The sequence below is a fragment of the Podarcis liolepis genome (genome assembly GCF_965112155.1).
Source record: "Podarcis liolepis genome assembly, chromosome: 1".
Classification (NCBI taxonomy): domain Eukaryota; kingdom Metazoa; phylum Chordata; class Lepidosauria; order Squamata; family Lacertidae; genus Podarcis; species Podarcis liolepis.
Genome location: NC_139554.1, coordinates 135,488,565 through 135,516,250, shown reverse-complemented (window position 1 = coordinate 135,516,250; position 27,686 = coordinate 135,488,565). Strand labels below are relative to the sequence as shown.

At 44.6% G+C, this 27,686-nt stretch overlaps 1 protein-coding gene and 1 long non-coding RNA gene across 2 annotated transcripts; one reads left to right on the top strand and one right to left on the bottom strand.

Annotated features, from left to right (window-relative positions):
• The first annotated feature begins 7,655 nt into the window (after positions 1-7,655).
• Positions 7,656-12,414, top strand: LOC310693573. Its single transcript, XR_014519245.1, has 2 exons — positions 7,656-10,270; positions 10,381-12,414. It is a non-coding gene; the product is annotated as an uncharacterized lncRNA (long non-coding RNA).
• On the bottom strand, positions 11,996-27,673 carry ASB1 (ankyrin repeat and SOCS box containing 1). Its single transcript, XM_083474360.1, is given in 6 exon segments — positions 11,996-12,843; positions 14,799-15,184; positions 22,392-22,694; positions 23,627-23,768; positions 27,500-27,628; positions 27,631-27,673. Coding segments are annotated over 6 exon segments (1,119 nt in total). The 5' UTR covers positions 27,659-27,673; the 3' UTR covers positions 11,996-12,712.
• Positions 27,674-27,686: the final 13 nt, after the last annotated feature.

Genomic DNA, 27,686 nt, shown 5'->3' with positions numbered 1-27,686 from the left:
TTATGAGATTTATCCACAGCCTTGCTATGGCAATTCAGGAGAAGCAAACTAACTGGTTTAGTTGTATGTGAGTACAACATGACGTTTTTCAGATGTCCCCCATGATACTCCTGTGAGGAAGCTGGTAAAATGTGGGTTTGTCAAGGTTGACTGACTGAAACCAAATAGTACGCCCTAATGCCAAGTGGGGTGCTGCAATGGTCTTTCCTGGGCCCGTTGTTCTTCAACATTTTCATAAACAACTTAGATGAAGGAATTGAGGGGATGCTCATCAGGTTTGCAGATGACACCAAACTGGGAGGGGTAGCTAATGCTGCAGAAGACAGAATTGGAATTCAAAATGACCTTAACAGATTGTAGAATTGGGTGCAAGCTAACAAAATGAATTTCAATAGGGACAAATGTAAGGTTCTGCACTTAGGCAGGAAGAACCAGATGCACAAATATAGTATGGGGGACACCTGTCTTACTAGCAGTACATGTGAAAAGGATCTAGGGAGTCTTAGTGGACCACAAGCTTAACATGAGTCAACAGTGTGATGCAGCAGCAAAATAAGCTAAGGTAATACTATTCTAGGGACACGGGTGGTGTTGTGGGTTAAACCAGTGTGCCGCTTGGGCTTGCCGATCAAAAGGTTGGCGGTTTGAATTCCCGTGACGGGGTGAGCTCCCGTTGTACGGTCCCTGCTCCTGCCAACCTAGCAGTTCGAAAGCACACAATGCAAGATAAACAGGTACCTCTCTGGCAGGAAGGTAAATGGCATTTCTGTACACTGCTCTGGTTTCGCCAGAAGCGGCTTAGTCATGCTGGCCACATGACCCTGAAAAACTGTCTGTGGAAGCGGACAAACGCCGGCTCCCTCAGCCTGTAAAGCGAGATGAGCGCCGCAACCCCAGAGACGTTTGTGACTGGACTTAATTGTCAGGGGTCCCTTTACCTTTTAATACTATTCTAGGCTGCATGAACAGAAATATAGTGTTCAGATTAGGGGAAGTAATAGTCCCACTCTATTCTGCCTTGGTCAGACCACATCTGGAATACTGTACCCAATTCTGGGCACTGCAATTTAAGAAGAATGTTGACAAGCTGAAACGTGTGCAGAGGAAGGTTACCAAGGTGATCAAGGGTCTGGAAACCAAGCTTTATGAGGAATGGTTTTCTTTACACAGAGAAGTTGCCATATTGGGCAAAATTTCATTTTGCTTAAAGGAGTAGAGCAAATGGGGAGGTGTGTGGTTTGAGGGAAGGGCCAGGAGATCAACTGATGGTCTTTGCCCAAGGACCCCCAGAAAGCTGGAGCAAGCCCTATGTGGGATAATAGCAGCCGGGGTAGTGGTGGTTAAGACTGGGGCAGTGGTGTGGAGATGAAAGAGTTAAGCCACCCTTTTCTCAGCATTGCTCCCCTGCTCTGATTTAGGGGTCCCACAGCTGCTTTTATGTTAAATCTAAAACAACAGGAGGTTTGTTGAGTGGCCTCCTGCGTCTTCTTGCTTCCTTTGGCCATCAGAGCCATCTAGTATTTAGAAAACAAATCTAAAGTGTCTTCCACCCTGTCAACATTTTGTCCACATGCTGCATTTAGATGTTCCATTCAGCAACCAAGCCGAGCACCAAACCTGTTTAGTTTTTTTGTTCTTTTAGCTGAGATGACTGGACAGGTGGGTAAGTACACACTCTCTTAAGCAAAGGGCAGCTGGGGAACAGTTACCGCAACCTGGGATAAGCAAATGCATTATAAAACACCCAATTCTCTAGTTAGTATAAAGGCCTATAAAACTCCAGCCCTGCTGCTGCACATGATGTGGAGAGAGACCGGTGCTATTAAAAAAGGAAAACACCTCTCCTCTCAGGCGGTTCAATTTGGCCCCCTTATCAGCACCATTTGAACTTTCCAAGACCTAACACCTCTATAAAAGAACAATTGCAGCTGCATTACACAGATTAATTCTTTGAAAAGGAAAGAACAGAGCTTTCCAAATTTTTCGTGTTGGGACACACTTTTTAGACGTGCATCATTTCATGATACAGTAATTCAGTTTTACTAGCAAACCGGCAGAGGACGAGATGGTGGGACAGTGTTCTTGAAGCTACCAGCATGAGTTTGACCAAACTGCTGGAGACAGTGGAAGACAGGAGTGCCTGGCATGCTCTGGTCCAGGGGGTCACAAAGAGGCTGACATGACTAAACGACTAAACAACAACAAAGCAAACCGGAGGTTAAACTAACTCCTTTCGAGCCCTGGGAGGAGTGTTTCTGTGACACACCTGCACACTGCAGCCGACACAACATACAAAGCTCTGGGAAATAACAGAATCCAAAAGATCTGCACCCAAAAGAAGGGGAAGCTGTAGTGGCTTGGCATGGGCCAGGGAAGGCAAGAGGAGAGAGAGGGCACCAGGGCAGAAGCAGCTAGAGACATGTACATTAATTTTAACAATTACCTTTTTATAGGGAGTTTTTTTAAATAGCAAATTTCCCAACTGCCCAAATTCTCCATCAGACACTCCACACTAAGAAGCAGACCAAATGAACTCAAAGCATGTTTTGCTCCATGCTATTGTCCTGCATCAGTGGCCGTTTTCTCCACAGGGGCCAGTTATTCTCATCTATTATACAAAAACTGGCAGGACACTCCCTTGGCCCTCGCACCAGTGTAAATGTCAATTCAGTAACACTTGCACCAGTGTGAGGACCCCAATGCATCTGAAAGTTTTTTTCCTCCCTGCTGCCTCATCCAACTTATGCTGCCTAACCTGGTACCTCTCAAATCAGGGGGCTTCTACAGTTTTCGCCAAGATGAGATGGGCTTCCAAGCACAGCTCCGCTAGCCTTTCACTGCACGCCACAGTCCACAGGTTCTGCAGTCCAGACTTCCAATGCTGACTGGTGTTGGCCGACAGAGGAAGCAGAACGACTCAGGACACCATGTGGTACTTTTATTTAGGTGTTTGTGGGCTCAGGGGTGAGGGGCATACATATGGCAAAAAAAATGAAAGAAAGCAGGATAACCCCCCCCCAACCCCTGTTCCTGACTCAAAGCATCCTTGCACAGTGTCAGACACAGACCTTGACTTGTGCTTCTTCTAACCAGCAAGGAACTCAGAAAAACTGTATCTAGCAGCTAAAACAGTTCTCATCTGCCCTTGTCTTTCTTGCTCAGCCCGTCAGCAGAATTTAGCCTTGGTTGGCTCAGCTGAGTAATTCAGTGCTAGCAAGGCTGAATTATCTCTCTTGTGTAAAATTTATTTAAGCAAATAAATAAACTGGGTGTATTTCTGTTTTCCTCAGGGTGGGGAGCTTCACTGCAAGGTGGAAGCCAGGCCCCTTTTCGCCTTGCCTTCAGGAGCTGCCTAAAAGGCCAGGTCCTATGGCAGGAAGACCAACCCAGACACAGAGGACTAAGCGGGGCAAGGGCGGCAGGCTACTGCCATCTACCAAGGAGTCTCTTCCACTAGCAGAGGGAGATCCTATGGTTCTTCCAAACAGTTCAGAAGCCTTTCTTGTCCCATGTTATCCAAATCTGCATTGTGGCTGCTCTACACAGGTGGTGACAAGAAAGGGCCTTGGCAAGGGTGGCCCCATGTCAGCACGTAGTCCCATCAGCACATCTACTTCCAACATGCATGGTAATTTTTCAGTGGTTGGGGTCTCTGACAGGAGGCACTTCAGCATTATAGATCTCTCTTAGCTGTTGGTGGTGAAAACTGTCTCCATAAGGTGGATTCAGGAGAGGAGATGATGTGGAAACGGCCAAAACTGATGAAGAAAAAATAGAAAACAGAGTTTTAGTAATGCATAAGGAGGAGTGTAGTATTGAAGCAAATGGACAGAATAGAGAGCAAGCCCTGCTTCAAATGAGATTTGAAATGAAAGAATCTTGCATATTATGCATATACAAATAATGAGGCAAAATTCACTTTCAGAAATTAAAACATTTTTAAAAATCATTGCACGTAATTGCTGGAAACAAGTGAAATCAAAAGCATTAACAGTGCAACTAAATTTACTCTCTCACTGAAAAATCAGTGAGAAATTAAAAGATGTGAAACTTTCAGGAGATAAATTGAACTAACAGAAGTAAAACCTCAATAATAGCAGTACATGTGAAAAGGATCTAGGAGTCTTGGTTGACCACAAACTTGACATGAGCCAACAGTGTGACGCGGCAGCTAAAAAAGCCAGTGCAATTCTGGGCTGCATCAATAGGAGTATAGCATCTAGATCAAGGGAAGTAATAGTGCCACTGTATTCTGCTCTGGTCAGACCTCACCTGGAGTACTGTGTCCAGTTCTGGGCACCACAATTCAAGAAGGACATTGACAAACTGGAACGTGTCCAGAGGAGGGCAACCAAAATGGTCCAAGGCCTGGAAACGATGCCTTATGAGGAACGGCTAAGGGAGCTGGGCATGTTTAGCCTGGAGAAGAGGAGGTTAAGGGGTGATATGATAGCCATGTTCAAATATATAAAAGGATGTCACATAGAGGAGGGAGAAAGGTTGTTTTCTGCTGCTCCAGAGAAGCGGACATGGAGCAATGGATCCAAACTACAAGAAAGAAGATTCCACCTAAACATTAGGAAGAACTTCCTGACAGTAAGAGCTGTTTGACAGTGGAATTTGCTGCCAAGGAGTGTGGTGGAGTCTCCTACCTTGGAGGTCTTTAAGCAGAGGCTTGACAACCATATGTCAGGAATGCTCTGATGGTGTTTCCTGCTTGGCAGGGGGTTGGACTCGATGGCCCTTGTGGTCTCTTCCAACTCTATGATTCTATGATTCTATTCTATGATTCTAACTGTGAAACCTATGAAGACTTTGCCTCCTTGTCTTCCTCACTATGTCCAGTCATGTGCATGAAACATCACATGAACGATGGACGGACCGAAAGAGAGGCTTCATGAAGCTATCTGGATTTCCAGGTAGAATGAGACTGAGTTCTCCAAACACCAGTGGAAGTTGCTAGAAGGGTTGAGAACCCCAAGCGCTTCTCATGCTCCTCTTATATCTCGGTCTTCTGAGATATCCCCACCACCAGAAGCCTGTGCTGTGACTCAAGCTAAAATGAGGAGGGGTCAGCTGGATCCCTCAGACCACTAGTACTGGAGGCAGAGGGAGAAGCCTCAGGATTGGACCATGCCTGACCCACAGATTGAGCCCATCAGATCAGGATCTCTTGAGACAGAACCTCCTGATTTGGGACTTCCGGCATCTGTACTCTCAAAGCCTCATTATCCTGCTGAATAACTACAGTGGTGCCTCGCAAGACGAAAAGAATTCGTTCCGCCAGTCTTTTCGTCTTGCGATGTTTTTTGTCTTGCGAAGCACAGTCCGTCGCAACTGCGCCTCTTCAAGCGGCTTTTAAAAAAAAGTGCAAGACGTTTTCGTCTTGCGAAGCAAGCCCATAGGGAAATTCGTCTAGCGAAGCAACGCAAAACCGAAAAACCCTTTCGTCTAGCAAGTTTTTCGTCTTGCGAGGCATTCGTCTTGCAGGGCACCACTGTACTTCCCTCCATGCCAGGCTGGGCTTTTTTTCAGTTGGAACTCACCAGAACTCAGTTTCAGCCCCTCTCAGGTGGGCACCCTTGCCATTCTAAGAGAATGAGGGAGGCTTTCATTGTGAGTTCCTGCACCCCTGGCACACCACCCCAACTGGCCCATCAAGGTCTTGCTTCCAAGGAAGAGGTTGTGTCACAGTTAAAAACATCTTGTATACTAATAAGTATTGGCACCTGGGCCAATTTGTGTTTGGCAGTCTAGTAAGTTAATGTTTGCTGGTGGCATTTATGCTTATGGTATATTCATACAGTGGAATGGACTCCCTTGGGATTATTATTATTATTAATTTTATTTTATTTATACTCCTGGTTTCCCCAGCCACTCTGGGCAGCTCCCAACAGAATATTAAAAACACAATACAGCATTAAACATTAAAAACTTCCCTAAACAGGGCTGCCTTCAGATGTTTTCTAAAAGTCAGATAGTTGTTTATTCCCTTGACATTTGATGGGAGGGTGTTCCACAGGGCGGGCGCCACTACCGAGAAGACCCTCTGCCTGCTTCCCTGTAACCTCACTTCTCGTAATGAGGGAACCGCCAGAAGGCCCTCGGAGCTGGACCTCAGTGTCCAGGCTGAACGATGGGGGTGGAGACGCTCCTTCGGGTATACTGGGCCTTTGAGGCCGTTTAGGGCTTTAGAGGTCAGCACCAACACTTTGAAGTGTGCTTGGAAACTAACTAGGAGGTGGCGGACTCTCCTTCCATGGAGGTTTTTAAGCAGAGGTTGGGTGGCCATCTGTCATGGCTGCTTGAGTTCAGATTCCTGCATTGCAGGGGGTGGACTAGATGAGCCTTGGGTCCCTTCCATCTCTACAGTTCTATGACTCCATGTTGTAAGCCGCCTTAAGCATGGTTTGAACTGTGGAAAGGCGGCAATACAAATAAAATGATGCATGTAAAAAGAGACTGGGATGTGGGTGGAGCATAGGTTGCGACGACATGCCCACTCTGGCAACTTTTGCTCAGGGTTCAGATTAACTTTTTCATGCACACAAATGTGAGTCAGTAACTGTATATTACAACGTAAAATAATTGTTTCTTTTTGGAATACTTGCAATTATAGATTACTCATTCAATTTATTTGAGTTTTATTTTTATGTGGTGGTAATCTGGCAACAAATACCACAAAAAAAGATTGCCCGTTCTTTTCCCGTGAACTGGAAAAATGGCAACTTGGCTGACATTATCCAACTCATACAAGTAGGCTGTTGGTCTGAGAAGGGTTCCCTCCGAGTCATTTATTTGAGCACATTGACCATCAGTGTTTTGTCAGAACTGATCCTCAGTGAGAAAATAATTTAGGAGTGCATTGAAGTTGTACTGAAATGGTTAGCTAGTTGTGGGAATGTGGCCACTGTTGTTTCAGGAAAATCTTTATTTGATGCGCATGAAATTGAGCATCAGTGCTAGGAGAGGCTTTCAGAAGGCTTCCAATTTACTCCATCTGATGAGGAAGAGCTGTCAGTAACGTCTCAGGGCAGCACTCACAAGACTTCCACTAATTGCCTTTGAAATGTAGCCTTACCTTTCACCTGGAATTCTAATTTATGGTCTGTATGGCATTAACAAAGAAAATAAAAGATTTCCACCCTGGAAAAGGTGACAATTGACTGTCTGCTTCTGGGGGCTTTTCTCCACTAAAATAATTCCTCATTCTGTTGTAATGCAATAGTAACTTGCCAGACCTTCTAATGACTAGTGCTGTTTATTCCAAAAACAGTATGGCTTTTCCATTTATAATTCAAAAACCAGAGGGCACAACTTTCCTACAGTGCAATCACACTGCTTGATGTTGAGCCAGGTTCACAGGATGAAAATAAAAGCAACTGGGTCCCAAAGGAAACCAGTGGGGGGGAGGGAGGGAGGCTCTGCAAGCCGGCCAAAACCCATGAAAAGTTAAGTGGTGATGGTCAAGGAGCAATAAGCTCCACTGCTGCAAGAATCTCAAACTGAAATAAGTTTCTGGCCCTCATGGTTCCCAATATCTCTGGTAAAATGCTGTGGCAAAAGATTTTTGATGCTTGGAAACAAAAAGAGGCACATGCAGAAAATCCCAGGTCCAGCAAAAACAAGGCCTGGATTACATGCATAGTTAAAATAAGACTAGAGCTCAGCATTCACACACCCCTTGATAATGAATAAAGGGCATGTTATAACCTTTCTATTCTTTCAACAACCCTTTAGAATAAGCCAGTATTGGGGGGTTTGTTGTTGTTGTTGTTTTGCAAAGTATATTATTATTATTTCATTTTATAATGTACGAAAACAGATAACAATTTCATGAACAAGTTGCCTCCCCTCACCCATGACTTCCACCCAAGCAATACACAGGACAACATAGCTATTGGGTCAAATCAGGCCACAACTTTATTGATGACAGATGTACAGTAATGGTCTTTGGAAAGGCACTGGGTACGGCCACATGACCTCCAGCTTGCCTGTTAGGGGTCAACCTGAGGCCAAGGGTTGCCGCCCTGAGGAGCACTATGGCCCCCGCGTGGGATTCTGGACAGAAGCAACTACTTCTGGATCCCCTTAGGACTGGAGAGGCAGAGGCTGCAGTCTCCCCTCCACCCAAGACCAGGTCCAGCAATGATCAACAGTGAGATCCCACAAGCAACCAAGGGAGGAGCTGGGCGCCAGCAGTGTTCCTGAGGTGGACTGGAGTGGGGGATGAGTGCCCAGTCCAAGCTGCCCCAGGGATGGAGCCAGCGGAGAGGCTTGCCTGCCATTGGCCAGTCAGCCAGCAGCCTTTGATCCACTTCCCAGGCCAGCACAAAGCCCAGTTGTGCTGGGCCTGGGGGAAATCCCCATCCCTTGCCAGCTCAGGGTGGGGAGAGAGGCCTTGCCATGCAATGCTGCCTGACCAGTAAAGGTAAGCAGAATGATAAAGACAAAAATGGAAACCAAAACTATAAAATAGGCATGCAGAATGAATAGTTGCACATGACTTAAAGTCCAAGTAAAGACTATCAGATCATCAAGTATAATTCCAGATTTGCCAGGTTTTTGAAAATGAAGGTTTTGCTGTATATGTCATAAAGTAATGCCAAATCATATTAAAACTGTCTGGAGGTTCTAGTCCATGCTGAAATCTCAAATTATACATTATTTTCTCCATTACAGCTATATTCCAGAGTGAGCGGTACCAAGCGTTCAGTGTAAGATTTTGGGCTGTTTTGCATTGAGTTGCACTTCCCGTTTGTGCTGCCTGTATCATATAGAAGACTAATTCTATTGGTATCATAAAAAATGTCCAGTAATATTAATTTTGGACAACAAACAATAGTTTCCTTAGTAGTATTTCATTCCCTTCAAGTGTCCCAGTTTTCTAGGGACAGTCCTGGAATTACAGAAATCATCCCGGTTTCTGAATTGATCCTGGAATATCCCGCTTTTCCCTTTTCCTCACCTCCATGTCTCAGAGAACAAGTGGGGGTGGGGGTGGTAGCTGCAAAAAAACAGAGTCCTGTTTATACCGAAAATAAGATCGTTGCACGAAGTGAAAGAAAAGGTGAATCTAGCAAGCAATGCCCTTTCTATGATTTTGAAGGAAAAGTTCACCAATCCACTTTAAATTCTTTAATTGCAATGCTTTCACAATCAGCCATTTTTAGGAAACGCAGGGAGCCTTGATTTCTTTATTGTAAGTTGAGCCTTCTACTGTCTACTCACAAGTAAGTCCTGCTATATTCAATGGCGCTGAAACCCAGGTACCTGGGTCAAGACTGGGCAGCGTCACACTGCAATCCAAAGCGTGTCTACTCAGAGCTAAGTCCCACTGAGTTCAATAGGATTTACTGTCTGGTATGTTCCTGATCATTACTACTGTTACTACTACTACTACTACTATTACTACTAACAACAACAACCATTTCCCACCTTTTTCCCTGTCAGGGACTCAAAGCAGCTTACAGCTACAAGTTTATTTCATTGTTGTACACGATCCCTTTCCTCGCACATTTTTTCTTTGCAACAATTCTGCAAGGTAGGTTCAGTGGAGAGGCTGTAATTGGCTCCAAGTGACCCATGTAGATGTGTCTATGACGTCTATGTGTGCGGGAGATCAAACACGGGAGAAGCTTCCTGGTATAGAAAGAGATAGCCCTATTTTCATCAAAGAAATGTTGGTGGGTATGAAACTTATCATCTTTGTCAAAATTAAATTCCAAAAATCTCGCACCAACTAACATTCCCACCATAAAAGATAGTACGTACCAAGTTTATTGAAACCCCTCCAACAATTAGGTGATGTAGAATATTTTTTTTGACATTTCCAAAGGGGTGCGTTACCATCTGTGCAATAATTTCCCCATTTTTAAAAGGGGTTCCATAGATCCGTAAGTTACATTGAGCAATATAGAGTACAATTTAGCATCTAATCCTTTTGCCCCTCTACATTTAATAAATTTTCTAATTGTGTTAAGGGTTTCAGAGCTTGTGGTTTTACATGTTGTTTTAAAATAGATTCAGTTACTGTTAAGATTTGACAAAGGTATTTTTATTTGGTTAATAGATATAGGTTGATTATTGCTATACAAATCTCATTATGTATATAATCCTATGGATTTCTAATGTTCAAATTGCTTATCTCTCCCTTTACTGGGTGGTGTGATATTGGGATTAATGAAATAATAGGTGTAAGTTTAGGTTGCCAGATTTTCTATACCCTAATAGTACAATTAGTAAATGGATTTGTTACAGACAACCATATGTCAGGAGTGCTCTGATGGTGTTTCCTGCTTGGCAGGGGGTTGGACTCGATGGCCCTTGTGGTCTCTTCCAACTCTATGATTCTATGATTCTATTGACAGTGTTCAATAGATTTGTTTTAAGATTCTTAAATGAATGAGCTCATAGAAAGTTCAGAAAGTTTCATTTCAATGCTGAATGGGAGTGAAAGGAGAGAAAAGAACCCTCCGCCACTGCAGTTTGGAGTTTTAATTATACCAGGTTTAATATTGTCAAGAATGATCCTGAATAAATTATTATTATTATTATTATTATTATTATTATTATTATTATTATTATTATTATTATTATTGCCCCGCCCATCTGGCTGGGTTACCCTCTAGGTAGCTTCCAACAAAATATTAATATTAGCTCTGATGAGTCACAGACACTGAAGATAAAGACAATAGCCTGAAAACAGTCGGAGATTGTGAAGAATGGGATGTGTGGGTAAAATGTCCTGGGATTCCCTTATAGTGGTTTTTAGAAAGCATTGATTCACAACAGCAGCACACTGAATCCACAAACTCTGAAGCCCCAGGCTGATGGCCATCCAGTGTAGAGGACTGCATGGAGGGAGACCCAGGATAGCATTCATCAGCCCACGTTCAAGACCTCATTTGCATAGGGGCCTATACCCAATGCACAGCACATGTAGGATTCTCACATGCAACTTTGGCTCTGCAAAAAGGGAGGGTACAGGTCCTGCATAGAAAACCTATTTATGCAGCTCCTTCTGCAAGCATGATCCCAGTCCGGCCCACACATATTTATTTGCATGTACAATTTCTGTTTACACACTGGGTTTGCGATATCTCTGACTATATAAGCAAAACAATGATTTCGACCCTCCCTGTGAGCCTTCACTTTTCTCTTTGTGCAATGGCAGTGATCAATGCAGCTGATCAGACTCAAGTCCTGTTAACTGAGAAAAAGTCTGGTGGTAGATTGTAAACCTGTGGTCATGGACTATGGTTGTATCCAGCAGTAAGAGGGCGCCGGTGGAAGCGCCTTCTGTATGCACAACAAGACTCTCCCTTCCAGCCATCTTCAAATATCTCAAGGGCTATCACATGAAAGACAGAGCAGGCTTGTTTTCTCCTGCTCTGGAGGGCAGGACTCGAACCCATGGCTTCAAGTTACAAGAAAGTAGAGTCAGACTCAACATCAGGAAGAACTTTCCAACGAGAAGAGCTGTTCAACAGTGGAACAGACTCCCTTGGGTGGTGAAAGACTCTCCTTCCTTGGAGGTTTTTAAGCAAATGTTGGGTGGCACCTGTCACGGATGCTTTGGCTGAGATTCCTTCCAGCTCTTCTATGATTCCTGCACCCTGTGCGTCCACTCTGTGCATCCTCAAAATCTGCTCCAAAGGCTTGGAGTCCTGCTGTAGGAGGAACTCTACTTGCACTACATTGGATACAACCAATATTTTAAATATTTTTACAGCACATAGAAAAATGCAGGTGCTTTGTGAATAATAAATACGAATAGCATTAGGAGCCAAAGGTACATATTTTGGACATCAGAAAATGCTGCATTCGCCTTACCTTGAAGATTTTTTGAAGCCAACATGATTTCTTAAACACATACACACAAGATAAAATGCTTCAGAACTGTGGTTCCCTCATGCTACTGATGGACAAGATTTTTAGTATACTTTACACTGTGCTGAAAAGAAACTGGAATAAATTCCACAACAGCTAATCATCAAGACAGCAACAATAATTTACTGGTGATTATTTGAATAGCATGAAAAAATCAGATGAGTGCATTTCAAAACATATATGTAATTTGTATTGGGAAGGCACGACTGGGAATATGTAGGTTGTTGGAGTTGGCAGTATGGCGAGGGATGAGGTAAGTCTTGGAACCAAAACCATGTAGATTGCGACCCTGAACTACTTTCTGCTGCCTATGACTGCAGAACTCATCCTGAGCCCTCAGAAGAGCAGCACTGCTCACCTGGCCTCCCTCTGGCTGAGATGCTGCCTCATCCCAGGATGGAGAAGGGTGAGGTGTCTGTGGCAGCCCGGAGGCACAGCCTTGCCACAATGGCTGCTAAATAAATACCTTGAGCTGTTTCTGGAATAACAGCACATGCTTTAAATAAACACATCCACACCACTAAAGGCAAATACTGTCTGCACTAAAGCTATAGGACCATGTCCTATCTTTTTCATGATACGTGAAGCACTGTAACACATCAGATCAAATTCACCAGGAAGCAGCTTTGCTAAAACCCAAAGTATATAGAATAATTAACAGAAATAATATCATGAAAATAATTTCATAGCATTAAACAAACACAAACAGTTCTTCCTGTTTTCAATTGCTCACTCTTAAAAAAGCAAAATCCTCATTAAAGGGGGGGGAGGAAACAATGGAGGAAGGGAATTGTCCTCTAAAACATCCAAGGAGACCTTACTACTGTTTATGGAGTAAAAAAATTATGATTTGGTCTGGCACTGGAAGAGCATGGATCAGGTGCAGACGACGTTTCCCGAGTGTCCTTCGTACTGCCACGCGGCACAAAGACATCAGACTCCTAGGGCAGCCTGTAACGCAACACACGAGAAAGAGACAAGGAGAGAAAAAGAAACAACTGAATACCACAGCAGACCCACAACTCCTAGTCCCACAAACACCTATGCCTAGTTAATACCTTTAGGCTGCATGCAGAAGTGAGAGGTGACCCAGCTCTAAGCAGAACTTAGGGCTCATCGCTTTCACCCAGGGAAAACCCACTCTGCAGGGCTGAACTGGAGAGAATGTCAATCGGGCTTCCCGCAAATTGCTCCGATTCAGCACTAAAGAGTGGGTTTTCCCAGAAAGTGGAGTAGCAAACGCTCAGTCCCCTGCTTTCTAGGCACGAGACAAGTGGAAGTGTGGAAAAGCCATAAGCAGGGAGAGTAGGAACTAAGCAGCGACTCTGCAGGAAGGAGCTGGTTGGATATCACTGCTGCTCACAAATCTGCACTAGCTGCCAATTTGTTACCAGGCCATATTCAAGGTGGTGCTATTAGTATATAAAAAGTCCTCAGTAGCTTAGGCTCAAGTTTACTTGAAGGATTGCCTTACTTTGTATGTGCCTACACAACTGCTTTGATCTGAAGAACTGGCACTTTTACACATACTTCATAAGGTTTGTTCTGGACTTGCAAGGAATTGATCATTCAGTGGAGCAGTACCTACAGCTGGAACTCCCTACCCATTGATATTAGGCAGGCACCCTAAAGGAGCAGGTAGCGCTGTGGTCTAAACCACCGAGCCTCTTGAGCTTGCCAATCAGAAGGTTGGCAGTTTGAATCCGCACAATGGGGTGAGCTCCTGTTGCTCTGTCCCAGCTCCTGCCAACCTAGCAGCTCAAAAGCACACCAGTGCAAGTAGATAAATAGGTATCGCTGTGGTGGGAAGGTAAACAGTGTTTCCGTGCACTCTGGTCTCTGTCACGGTGTCCCATTGCACCAGAAGCGGTTTAGTCCTGCGGGCCACATGACACGGAAAGCTGTCTGTTCCCAGGCCCAACTCAAAGGGCTGGTTCTTACTTGTAAAGACTAAAACAGGTTTTATTGTAGTTGTATCTGTACATCCTATCAAATTTAATATTATATGGTTTTATTGTTATGTGGTATTCTGCACTCTTCTACTTTTAGTAGAAGAGCAGGGTATAAACAGATGATTTATGATGATTATTTAATCCTTATTATCTCAGGGAACATCGCCTCCTGCATGACTTCCATGCGCAGAGCTTTTTTTCAGCCGGAACTCACCAGAGCTCAGTTCTGGCCCCTCTCAGCTGGGCGCTATGGCCATTCTAAGAGAGTGAGGGAGGTGTTCACGGTGGGTTCTGGCACTTCTTTTAATAGAAAAATAGCACTGTCCCTGCCACGCCCACCTCTGCAGCACTGATGAGCTCCTCCTCTGAATTCCATCTTATGAGGAGCCTAGATTTATTTGTTTGTTTACAGTAAACAAACTTTATACACCAATTGACCATAGTAAAACCTCTAAAACCTTGTTCACAAGGAGTAGGGCTTCCTTGTAGGGACCCCAGTACTGTGGGTCACAACAAGATTCCTACAGCTTCCCCCCTGCTAACTTGCTGAAAATAGGCAAAAAGATTTCTGTCTGAGTTGGCCTTTGAAAAGGAATTCATTAATTGTTCTGGCTCTAATGTGGATTGTAGCTGTGTTTCTTTTTTGTTTTTCCTGTTTTAGTTAAATTATTTTATTTTATGGGTGTTTTATTAGCTTTTTGTTTGTGTGCTGCTTTTGAAATTCATATGGAAAATTCTATATAAATTACTGTAATTATTTAAATGAAAATCATATTCAGATACTATTAAATTTCCATGTCATGTATTAAAAACATTTCCCCATTTTCATCAGTTAAAAAAATCCCCAATGAAAATTCAAACCATCTGACAACCCTAATAGAGGTACTTTCAGTTCACTACGCACTCCTTTTGCAGGGATAGAAAATGAATGCCAAAATAACTTTTCCCACTCACTCCTGGCTTCTTTGAACACTTGCAAGGCTTCTGGGTTCACCTTGATCCTTCCTGTAGCTCCTTCTCCCAGAGTCTCCCATTTCACCAGATTCAAGTTGGCACCGAAGTCAATCAAGAGGTTGACAAAAGCCACGTCACACCCATGTCTCAAGACTGCATCCATGACACACACCGCAGAGCCCCTGGAGAAGCCCTGGATGTTGACGGGGCCACAGGAGTTAAAATCTGGGTTGGCTCCCGCTTGCAGAATCAGACGGAAGCACGGCAGGTTGTGATAGGCTGCGCTAATGTACAACGGGCAGACCACCAGGGAGGTGAGCGGCCGGGAAGATGGGTTGGGGGTCCCCGAGATCAAATGGTGATTTACATCCACGTCAGCGCCATACCTGAGGAAAGAAAATGAAATTCATTGGGAAAGACTTTGGCAACCCTGCCTTCACTAAGCTCTTTTGTGGCGGCGAGATGGTGGCTAGGCAAGCTGCAAAATCCTGCCCTGTTGGACTTTATGTGCCTTGGACCAAGCGGGATAGGAATAAAACCTTGTGAAGTCGAGCGGGAGGTGGTCGTCCTCCACCAGATTATGTACCTCTAGCATTAGGTGAGAGCCAGTGGGGTGCAGTGATTTCAATGTCAGCCTCGGTCCTGGGGAGTCAAGGTTCAAATCCCCACTTGGATATGGAGCTTACTGGTTCAGCTTCACCTGCCTCACTGGGTTGCTGTGGGGATTAAAGGAGGAGGAGGAAAACCAAGAACTCCACCTTGAGCTCCTTGGAGAAAAAGGTAGGATATAAATGCAATAAAAACATAAGAGGTGCAATCCTCAGACAACAGATAAAGACAATTCCAACAAGAAAGAAAAGCATGAGGCACTAAAGAAACTGGTGCGGCTGCATAAGGAGCTTGGAGAAGAAATGGAAGAAAGGGGAAATCACAAAGGAGGAGTATTATACACAAGTAGCACAGCTGCCCAGGGAAGGTCAGGTGGGTCAAAGCTCAAAACGAGCTCAGGCTTGCAAGAGAGGTTAAAAATAATAATAAAAGTTTCTTTGGCTATGTCCGAAGTAAGAGATGAGAGTCAAGCAAGTAGTAGGTCCTCTGCGTGGAGAAGACGGAGAAATGCTACTGGGTGGCAGAGTGAAGGCCTACTTTGCCTCTGTCTTCACCCAAAAGGAAAGCGATGCCCAGCCTGGTGATAACAGAATAAATGATGTAAGGAGGGAGCTGCAGCCCAGATCGGAAAAGGGTAGTAAGGGAACACCCAGCTACTTTAAATGAACTTAAATCTGCAGGGCCTGAGGAGCTTCACTGAAGGGTACTAAAGAAGTTTGAGGATGTAATCTCAGAGCTTCTGTCTATAATCTTTGAGAATTCTTGGAGAACAGGTGAGGTCCCTGCAGACTGCAGGTGGGCACATGCTGTCCCCATCTTCTAAAGGGAGGGGAAGAGAAGATCCAGGTAGCTACCAACCAGTGAGCTTGACATCAATACCTGGAAAGGTCCTAGAAAAGATAATTAAACATTTAGTATGTTAGCACTCAGAAATGCATGCTGTGGTTACAAAGACCCAGCATGGGTTTCTCAAAAATAAGTTATGCCATACAAATCTTTTTTTAAAAAAACAATAGAGTTAGAAGCTTGGTGGGTCAGGGGAATGCTGTGGACATAGTGCGTCTTGATTTCAGTAAGGCTTTTGACAAAGTTCTTCATGATATTCTTGTGAAGAAGCTGGTAAAATGTGGGTTGAATAAGGTAACTGTTAGGTGAATTTGTAACTGGTTGACTGACTGATCCCAAGGAGCGCTCCTTAAAGGTTCCTCAGGGTTCTGTTCTGGGCCTGTTGTTGTTCAACGTCTTTATAAACGACTTGGATGAAGGAATTGTGGGGGTGTTCATCAAATTTGCAGATGACACCAAACTGGGAAGGGTAGCTAATTCAGTAGAAGACAGAATCAGAATTCAAAGTGACCTTAACAGATTGGAGAACTGGACCCAAGCTAAAAAAATAGGGACAAACAACAAGTTCTACACTTAGAACCAGCTGTACCAATATACGATGGGGGATACCCAGTCAGTAGTACATGTGAAAAGGAGGTCTTAGCAGAACACAAGCTTAATATGAGTTAGTGTGATGCAGCAACAACAACAACAACAACAAAAGAAAAAGCTAATGTTATTTTAGGTTACATCAACAATAGCATAGATACTGATCAAGGGAAGTAATAGTCTTATTTTACTCTGCCTTGGTCAGAACACACCTGGAATACTATATCCAGTTCTGGTTACCCCAATTTAAGGAGAATATTGACCAGAGGAGGGTGACCAAGGTGATCAAGGCTCTGCCAACCAAATCTGATGAGGAACTGTTGAAGAAGCTGGGTATGTCTAGCCTGCAAAAAAGGAGACTGAGGAGATATGATAGCCGTCTTCAAATATCTCAAGGTCTGTCACATGGAGGATGAGCAAGCTTATTTTCTTCTGCACAGGAGAGTAGGAACTGAACCATTGGATTCAAGTTACTGAAACATCAGGAAGAACTTTCAGACAGTAAGAGCTGTTTGGCAATGGAACGGACTCCCACGAGAGGTGGTGGACTCTCCTTCCTTGGAGATCTCCTTCCTTCCTCTCCTTCCTTGGAGGTTTTTAAGCAGAGGTTGGATGGCCATCTGTCAGGGATGCTTTGGCTGAGATTCCTGCACTGCAGGGAGTGGACTAGAGGACCCTTGGAGTCCCTTCCTACTCTACAGTTCTACCATTCTCTGGCTATAACTGCATCATCAAATGTTGCTCTCGGTTGCTATACTGGCTCCCTGTTCAGGCTGGGTTTTTCTTTAGCCGTCTGGCCACCTTGCCCTCTTTGCCTCTCACTGCACTGACAAATCCTGTCTCTCCCTCTTCAGTTTCAGAAGCTACAAATTCGCATGAGCATCAGGGTGAGGCAAAGAGGCTTTGTTAAATCCCTCTCTAAAGGTAGTGCCAATTAAATCTGCCTTTCACCGCATGTGGTTACAGACAAGAATATATATCTGCCAAGTAGCCAGCTTGCTAGTTGCTAGGATAGCTTTCACATGGCAAGATGGAAACAGAGAGTGTTTAGCAATATTCAGAATGTAAACTATGAAAGCCAAGACTCCAGAGATGTGCTGGTGCGAAAGAATTGTGCCGCCCTCTGGGGGAAAACTGGGGGAAAGCCCGGACTGAGCTCTCCCCGACTAAAATGAAGAATCACATATGCTATCCTGACTGTTTTGGGAAGCAAAGGTTGTCTAAAATGTGGCCCAATAGAGGAGAGGGATGAGGGGACACAGATTCCTTAAAAGAGCCAGTCCTGTTGGACTGCAGAAGCACAGAACCAGAAGTTACTACAGGTATTCCAGCCGATCTCCTGCCTCAGTTAAGTACATGGATCACCCCCCTCAGTGCAGGCCATAGTATGCCATATCCATAACTTAAGGGAGATTTCGGAAGAATTTAGGTTAAGTGTTGACAAAATCCTCCAGCATTTATTACTGATAAGATCATGAGGTTTGTGATTCTGCCCTGTAATGTACAGTGGTACCTCACATTAAGAACTTAATTCGTTCCAGAGGTCCGTTCTTAATCTGAAACTGTTCTCAACCTGAAGCACCACTTTAGCTAATGGGGCCTCCCGCTGCCGCTGTGCCGCCGCTGCACAATTTCTGTTTTCATCCTGAAGCAAAGTTCTTAAACAGAGGTACTATTTCTGGGTTAGTGGAGTCTGTAACCTGAAGTGTCTGTAACCTGATGCATCTGTAACCCGAGGTATCACTGTATTTTGAATCCTTCCTGGGCAACCCAGTCAGATGGGCAAGGTATAAATAATAAAATTATTATTATTATTATTATTATTATTATTATTATTATTATTATTATTATTCCTTCCCAATCCCAAAAATAGGTGTGGGCCAGGGGTCAACCTAAAACAAATTTGCAGTCATGCAGTGTCTCAGTATTCAGGAAAGAGGCTGTGTTAAAAGGCATATTACACCTTCCCTGGCCTTGTTGGAAATGAGTGCAGTGGTCAAGCTGATGCTGTGTTGAAATGGAAAATTGGTGGCTGCAGTGTACACACTAACTTTACCTTCTGATATCTGAATATTGACCACAACCATAGAATTCCCACAAGGCAGTCATTGCTAAGTCAATAAAAAAGGCAAAGCACATGAGCAGCTCAGCTTTCAGCAGCGGGAGCTGCAATAGGCCTTGGCTAGATTCTTTGGGCTGGACTCACACGTCTTCCCTAACTAGAAGTGAGCAATGGCTAAGAGACTGGGCTGTGAGATGGCTGGTGCAATTCTTACTACAGCCATGAACTCACAAGATGGTTTTAGGCAAGCCTCTCTGCCTTTTGCCTTCAGTCCCCCTACCTGCTGTATGCAAATAATAATAACAACACTAGAGGACTGTTTTAGATCATGCATATTAAGTACTTTGAATATTAGAAGTACTCTATTAATATGAAGTAGTAGTATTACTGTGCTGATCTTCCTCCTCTATCCCATACCAACTCAAGGGGGAGAGGGGGGGAATTGGGGGTGCCACTGAGGTAGCCCCACTTTTGGTCGCTTACCACTTGTCCTGCCTCTTTGGCCCTTTAATGTGACTGTTCCAGTGCTGTCAGCTCACACAAACACCAACAGCATTTCCGAACTTATTGCCTTCTAGAGATCTCCTCCTATGACTTTCACTATTGACAGACACAAAGATGCACACACCTTCAGGAAACCAACCTTTTGTGATAATAACGGCCGGCAGAGTAGAAAAGCATGGACAGCAGCAGCAAACAGGGAAGGCGGGAAATGGCAGCTCGTCAAATAAATGGCCACGTATTCGTTTTCTGTTTATTGCTAGACAGATTTCAAAGCTATCACTGAGAGCAACATGTTTGTTTGAAATGTAAATCCTGCAGACTAGTTGCTCTTGCCAAGGCAAAAGTCACCAGAAGCAGAGCAGTTGTGTTTGGCTCTGCTGTAACCAGGAAGGGGATTCCACTCTAAGCGGAGTCTCCAAATGTCCCTATGGAGTAATTATATGACTTTGGAATAACTTTACCTTCCCATCCAAACAGTCTAAGAATGAGGTTCTGCTTTCCTAATTATATATTTCCATTCTACCTCCACTCCCTGGTTAATAAGGAAAGGGTGATATTATTCTGTGCCAGGTTTGTGGGGGAAAGTCCTGGCTATGTCTGTATGTAGAACTTACTAGTCATTGTGAAGCTGGAAAATACCACTTTGAAGAACGCAGACAATTCCCTGTGAAGTCAGTCAGCACTATCTGCAGGCTCAGAGACTAGTCAGGCTACATAAAATCATGGGGTGGCACATGGTCTGCTTACAGTTTTTGTTTTCTGATTTGGCCTTTCAGGAGAGGGAATTCTCTAGAACCCTTTCACATGATGAGGAAAGATCCTCCTACTCATGAAAAGGCTGCTCTACCTGATAGAATCCTAGAACTGGATTGGGACCCCAGTCATCAAGTCCAAACCTATGCAATGCTGGAATCTTAGCTAAAGCATCCATGGCCTCTCATGCCAGAGTGTTGCCCATGAAAAGGCTGAAAAGTGAAGCTAAATCTTTAAGATGTTTTCTGAGTGTTTGAAAGAGTGTTTGAAAGATAAGAACTGCTGTAGAACTTATCAGTTTGAGCAACACTTGCCCAAGTAATTGCAAAACAGTGGCAGTGGCTATTTGCTTTCTGCTCAACCTGGTTTTTCAGCTCCAACTGTTTTTGTTTTGCAATTTAATTTTGAAAATATCCAAGAATGGCCTACTGAATCTTGCTGTGAACCTTATTTCTCAGCACCCCAAATAAAAAAATGGTGTCCCTGCTTCTGAATGGCTGTCAGGAGACGAATCTGACATGCACCTGGAAAGTTGTATTGCAATCCGCACAGACACATGAAAAGCCATCTCAGATAAACCACATACTCTGTGAATTGGAAATGGGGACACAGGTGTGCTTTCAGTGTAGCTGCATGCATTGCTAAACTAGGGCATGTGTCAGATGGATGATTTATCACGTACCCAGGTCAAAAATGTATTTGAGAGATGTTCTAACATAGGACAGTCCCTCCCCCCCAAAAAAGTATATTTGCTTAGGTCATAATTCTTAGGGTCAAGCTAGACTGGATGTGGAATTTTGTTTGCTTGCTTTAGCAGCTGGGCATATGTATGTATCTGTATTTTACTGGACGAGTGCATTTTCTGTAGTATGAGTGGCATAACTGATATTTTAAGCTTTCCACAAAGCAATTTAAACTGATTAATAGCTGTATTTCAACTTGACAATCTGGTATTAGCATAGTCATCATGATAGAGAAATTATTTAATGAGAAGATATTGGCCAGGGTCAGTTAATTTTAAACTTGAAAACTTTCCAAAGTCTACATTTAATATTGCTGGCCAAGAGTCCTTGCAGCAGAAGTATAAATCTGCACACCATCACCTTACACCAAAGGGGCTGTTGATCCACAGATCATGGAGATGCAAGAAACCTTGGATGTGGTTCTGACATGTGGGTCTGTCACCATCACATGTGGTTTGGCTCACAGAACTGAATGGCTCAGCTGCCTCCACTGCGGCACTTCAAACATCAGCTTTCCAGGTCTGTATACAGAAAATTTTATGTGTACACCTAACTAAGTAAAGTGGTCTTTAATTAATGGGTGTTTAAGAATGTGTATCTATCTTATCTATTGTAGGTATTTATCTCCCACCCTTCAACAAGTTTATTGGAAGGCACACCTATTAGAGACTTGGGACTGGTGGTGTGAGTGGCTCTTGAGTACACACTAGGTGGCAATCCCAGGGGTTATTTGTCTGTTTGTTTGGCTCTGGACGTATTTGCCCTAGAATGCCAACTCTTTATCTGCCTTCAGACCCCAGGTTAAGGCAATGTGTTATTGGTGAAGGCTGTAATCTGTCTGGTTCTCATACCAGGGATTGTTTCTGGCTTTGTTGCTTCTCTCTTTGAATTCTGCTGGCTACAATTTCATTGTAGTGGTGAGACATATTTTTAACCATTTTTTATGTTTTTATGACTTGTTCATTACCAGCTGCCTTGAGGGTGGAGAGGTGGGGTCAAAATGGGACTTTAAATGTTTAACTTTGGCAAGACAGAAGATGGAAAGCCAGACCTTCTAGAGGGGACATGAAGGTCTTTGACCTGCAATCCCTGTTCCACATGCCAGCCATCAGCATGGGATGTTGCAGCTGCTGTGTGAATAACTCATATATGTTCTTATTCTCAGAATGGCCAGGAAGGGAAGAATAAAAGTGTGCCTTCTTGAGCACGTTTTTGTCAGAATGGTAACACATTAAATTTTGCAGAGAAGAAAAAGAAGAAGTGTAGATATTTGAAAGGATTCTGAATTTCTCCTACCCTAAAAATGGAATTCCCAAGTCTTTCCATTTTCTGAGGACCCTCTCCCAACTCTGCCTATCTTCTCTCACTGACAACTGCTGCCTGTTGGAATTGGACAACTGAGAATCCTTTCCGTAGCAAACGTACCCTCTTTGGCTGACCGGCAATTGGCTCCTGGGCAAAGATGAAGCAAAATCACTCTGTACTTACCTGATCAGCTCTCTCAGGATGTCAGTGCTGCCTACCCGGGCAGCATGATACACGGGGGTGCTGCGGTGGTGACGGCTCCCATTGGGGTCAGCTCCGGCTTGCAGAAGGATCTGTGCGCATTCCAGATGCCCATTCACAACAGCTACGTACAGGGCAGTTTGCCCTTTCACGTCCACAAGATCAATCTCTGCCCCTTTCTGAATCAGGAAATCCACACAGTTTCCATGTCCTGCCGTGGCAGCAATCCGCAGCGGCGTACAAGGCAGCCAACCACAACACCACACGGATTTCTCATTGATGCGGCTGAAGAAAGCAAAAGGAGCACAACTAAGTAATCCATGAGCGTGTCTGGATCTTGCCTTGCTTCCCCCTGTGAGCATGCCCTGTTCTCAGCAAGTGTGGGGCAAAAATTAAGAACAAACACCAACTTTTCTCTCTCTGGATTCTTTCCCTGGATGTCCTATGTTATCCATAACAACAATTTTCTGACAGCGTGGGAATAAAATCACGTCTAAATAGATGTATAAGGCACAATCACATGCAGCCTTTGCTAACCTGCCACTCTTCAGTTGTTTTGGACAACGATTCCAATCAGCCCCACCCAGTATCCATTTGATGCAAACAGTCTGTCACTGACTGCACACATGCACACCCAAACCTACCGTATTTTTTGCTCTAGAAGACTCACTTTTTCCCTCCTAAAAAGTATGGGGAAATGTGTGTGCGTCTTATGGAGCGAGTGCAGGCTGTGCTGCTATCCCAGAAGCCAGAACAGCAAGAGGGATCGCTGCTTTCGCTGCACAGCGATACCTCTTGTTGTTCTGGCTTCTGAAATTCAGAATATTTCTTTTCTTGTTTTCCTCCTCCAAAAACTAGCTGCGTCTTATGGTCTGGTGCATCTTATAGAGCGAAAATACGGTATATGCAACCCCAGCTTAGATACATACACCCAGAATTACGTACGCCTGAATAATTCATAAGGAAGGCTACCCATAATCTGAACTCTACAAAAATGGACAGTACAGATCTGATAGATGGAATAAATGTGCAGATGGAACCTGGAACATACAGAGCCCAGGAGGAGGATCCGTAGGAGATCCCTATCTTCATACATCCCTTTGAACCCTCAGTGCTCCTCAGTGACTATTTGCATGAGGCTAAAATGTACTCAGGGCTAAAGTGTTTGATTTATCACATGAGAATCCATGCTCCATTTCAGTAAAATTGAGAGCTACCTTTGGAAGCTCTCTTCCTCCAACAGGTTTTTAATGGTTTGCAAGTCTCCCACATAAGCGGCGTCATGCAGTCGAGTGTCCTCACAGTGCTCGATGGGGTGGTCACAGAATTGTTCCTTCAGCCACTCCTTCAGATTGCGACCTGTGCTGGAGAGATTGTTGCTGCTTTAGGTCATAAAACTCAGCCCTGGCCAGGAGGTTCTGCTATGGTCACTGAGTAACCCACTGCGGATGAGAAAGAAGCAGGGCCACAAGAGAGGCCTTAACCACAGTTACCTTTTGCTCAGGTCTGTGCTTTAAAGCTCCATATCCAACAGCTCTTTCTTTCACCCCAAAACATTCTCTGTAAAAACCCACTCTTTAAAGCTGAAGCGCAACCAATGGCAATTCAGGTTTTCTGTGAATTGCTGTTTGCTCTGATTCAGCGGTAAAGACACAGAGCTTTAAAGCACAGACCATGCCTGGAAAGCACAGAAGAGAGGTACCGTATTTTTCGCTCTATAACACGCACCCGACCATAACACGCACGTAGTTTTTAGAGGAGGAAAATCCGTAGGCATGCCACCCATAGGCATTCCCTCCATAACACGCACAGACATTTTCCCTTACTTTTTAGGAGGAAAAAAGTGAGTGTTATGGTGCAAAAAATACGGTAAGTGTGGAGAAGCCCTGCATCAGAGAGGGTCAGGCGGGGCCTGAGATATTTTCAACCTCTTTGAGACCCTGTACAGACTGATTGTTGCTTTTTCCAGATATTTGAAGGTCATGTGGCAGGACTATTTTGCCCTCAAGTAGAAGATGTTCTTTCATAGGTTTTATAGGTTGGGAAGAAAATAGCTAAAACGTCAGCAAAACCTACTTGACAAGAGACCATTGTGGGACATAGCACTATCCTACTGTCTCCAAACGTCCAAATAATTATTGTTTACAATCATCCAATATGTCCTGAAAACAAATGCCTTTGCATGCAGCGAACAGGTGTTCGAGCCACTTACCGTCACATTTAAAAATGTCAAAGATTTGTAAAGTTGCCTAACATGTTTCATAATATGGCTCCTCCATTATACCCAGCCAAATAGGCATGAGGCAAAATGTCCCTAGATATATTCTGAGCAGTCTCCTTTGCTCAAGGACTCCTTGAGATGTGACCCAGCACAATGCAGACAAAAGACACTTGTAACATACAAAGTGCTTTGTGATGTTTAGAGTTGTTACCTAGCTTGGAGCTTCAGAACAAAAGTAAATGAACATAATCATCTGGCACTCCTTCCCTACAGGATCAAGATACAAATAAACAGGTTCAACAAAACCAATTTTCAGTTGAATTATATTGGCAACTACCTAGAGAAAACAGGGAAACTAACATAATTACCGTATTTTTCGCCCTATAGGACGCACTTTTCCCCCTCCAAAAATGAAGGGGAAATGTGTGTGCGTCCTATGGGGAGAATGCAGGCTTTCGCTGAAGCCTGGAGAGCGAGAGGGGTCGGTGCGCACCGACCCCTCTCGCTCTCCAGGCTTCAGGAAGCTATCCGCAAGTGTTGCAAGCCCGGCGGGATGTCCCGCGGGCTCGCAAGGCTTGCGGGCAGCAGCCTGCAGCCCAAAAGCTCGGGGGACAGCGGGGAGGTGCAGCGCCGCCACCCCACTATTCCCCGACCTGATCTGGAGGCTGGCGGGGGGGGGGGGAGAAGCAAGCTTGCTTCTCCCCCCCCCCCGCCAGCCCCACAAGCTCGGGGGATAGCGGGGAGGCGGAGCGCCGCCACCCCGCTATTCCCCGACCTGATCTGCAGGCTGCGGGGGGGAGAAGCAAGCTTGCTTCTCCCCCCGCCAGCCTCACAAACTCGGGGGACAGCGGGGCAAGCTGCCCCTGAAGGCAGAAGAGGGAGACGGAGCGCTCCGTCTCCCTCTTCTAGCTTGGGGATGGTTGCGCAAAGCCTCTGCAGGGCAGCACAGTGCGCTGCCCCACAGAGGCTAGGGAGGCTGTCCGTGAAGGCAGAAGAGGGAGACGGAGCGCTCCGTCTCCCTCTTCTAGCTTGGGGATGGCTGCGCAAACCTGGGGGGGGGGAATAAAAAATTTTCCCTTGATTTCCCCCCCAAAAAACTAGGTGCGTCCTATAGGGCGAAAAATACGGTACACATCAGCAATCGAGTCCTAATTCTCTCACTGAGATTGTAAACCTATGTTTGGAGTATTTTCCTCCAGGTTGGGGCTTCAAACTCATACAGACTGCAATACAAAGACTTATCTATCACCACATCATCTAGAAAACAACATGAAAAGTTAGTTTAGTAACTATGTATAAGAACCTGTGATGAAATCTGTTATTAACATTTTATGGGAATCCCAGGAAGTAAAGCAAACATGAATTAAGAATAATTGCTTGCTGCATTAAAAGCCACAATCTCCAAACCCATTTGCTAGAATGACTGAGAACAACTGTGCGGCCTGGGAATCCATTAGCAGACAATTACATTTCTTCCCCAAACAAGTCACTGTGATCTGATTAGGTGAAATTAAATTATAATTGCATGTGTAAGATTCAGAGATATTTGCCTGTTAAATATTCTGAAGGTATTCTGTAACATATCCTACTAATAATACAATTCTCTCTCTCTCTCTCTCTCTCTCTCTCTCTCTCTCTCGTGTGTGTGTGTGTGTGTGTGTGTGTGTGTTTTGCTGGTGTTATAGAGAGTGGCTGATGCCTTTTTCAAAAAAGGAAAATATCTGTAGATGTTCAAGACAGTAAAGTGCTTTAAATTTGCTCATGAAAGTTAATCTCAGCAAAGCCCCAGATATACACAGCAAAGCCTGTTTGAAGCATTTCCACACACAAACGCTCATCGGACATTCCTTGCTTCCTGTATTTGGGTGACTGCGTGAGGAAGCAGATTCTGTACTCACACTACTATGTCTCCCAATTTACCCTTTGAATATTAAAGAACTGTGCTTAGTTAATTTATTAAATTTGTATCTTTTCTTTCCACCACACTGAACACTATTGCAATGAGTGTAAAACCCAAGAAGGAGAGGCAAGGGCTTCTGTATTGCTGGTATATGCATTCAGCACTCAATGTTTGTAGAAAATCAAAGCACCACCAATGGGCGTAGCCAGGATTTTTCTTAGCGGGGAACAGAACCTTGGATTTATATTGATTTTTATTAATTTTGATTGATTGGGGCAGGGAGCCTGCCCTCCTGGCTACGCCCATGGCACCACCTTTATATCTATTTTACCGAAACAAATAGCAGGGGACACGGAGCAACATTTCCCCCAGATTCATCTGGCAGCTGAGCTAGGAATACAGGTCACTTGATGTCCCAGCCCCCAAAAGTGACCACAGTCCCCAGCAGTGCGCTTCAAAAAACAAAAAAGTACTGGCTTTTGCATACAACCTGCTTACTTTTATCAAATCCCGTCCAGTAGATCATGGCGAGGATAAAAAAGCTAACTAGTTATATTAGAGAGGCTATTTTCCACGATCAGTGAATAACCGCTACAAACCACGCGCAAACCATCCCTCCCTCGCTGAGCCTCGAAAGAGAAGCGCGAGGGATCAGAAGCAACAGGTTGTAAATGGGAGCAAGATGTGCACTGGATGCGCCTCGAATGCGCAGGGAGCCGCTTAAGTGTCTTGAGGATCCTGGTCAATTGAAGCAGAAACCTGTCGGGTTTAGTTTGTTCAGCCTTTTCCAAGTCCAGGTGCCTGAGAGATACTCGGGTGGAAAATTCAACATCGGAATAAATATGCACCACTTACTGGAAAGAAGCCTGAATGTCAGCAGCTGACACGAATGAACACATTCACACAAACACACAGACACGCGTCTGACTCTTTTTCGCGTGTCAGATCCCCCCGGCGCCCGCACGTTACCTGCCTGGCCCCGCGCGGCCCCCGGAGGAGCCCCTGGGGCTTCGGGGCTCCCCTCGGCCTCGCCCGCCGGCCTCGCCTCGGCCATCAGCCCCGCAGGGAGCGCGGCCTGGCCGGCCTCTCCGGCTGCTGCTCCCGGCGCCGCCTTCGCTCGCGCCCCATTGGCGGAGAGGCCGCCACGCCAGGGCTT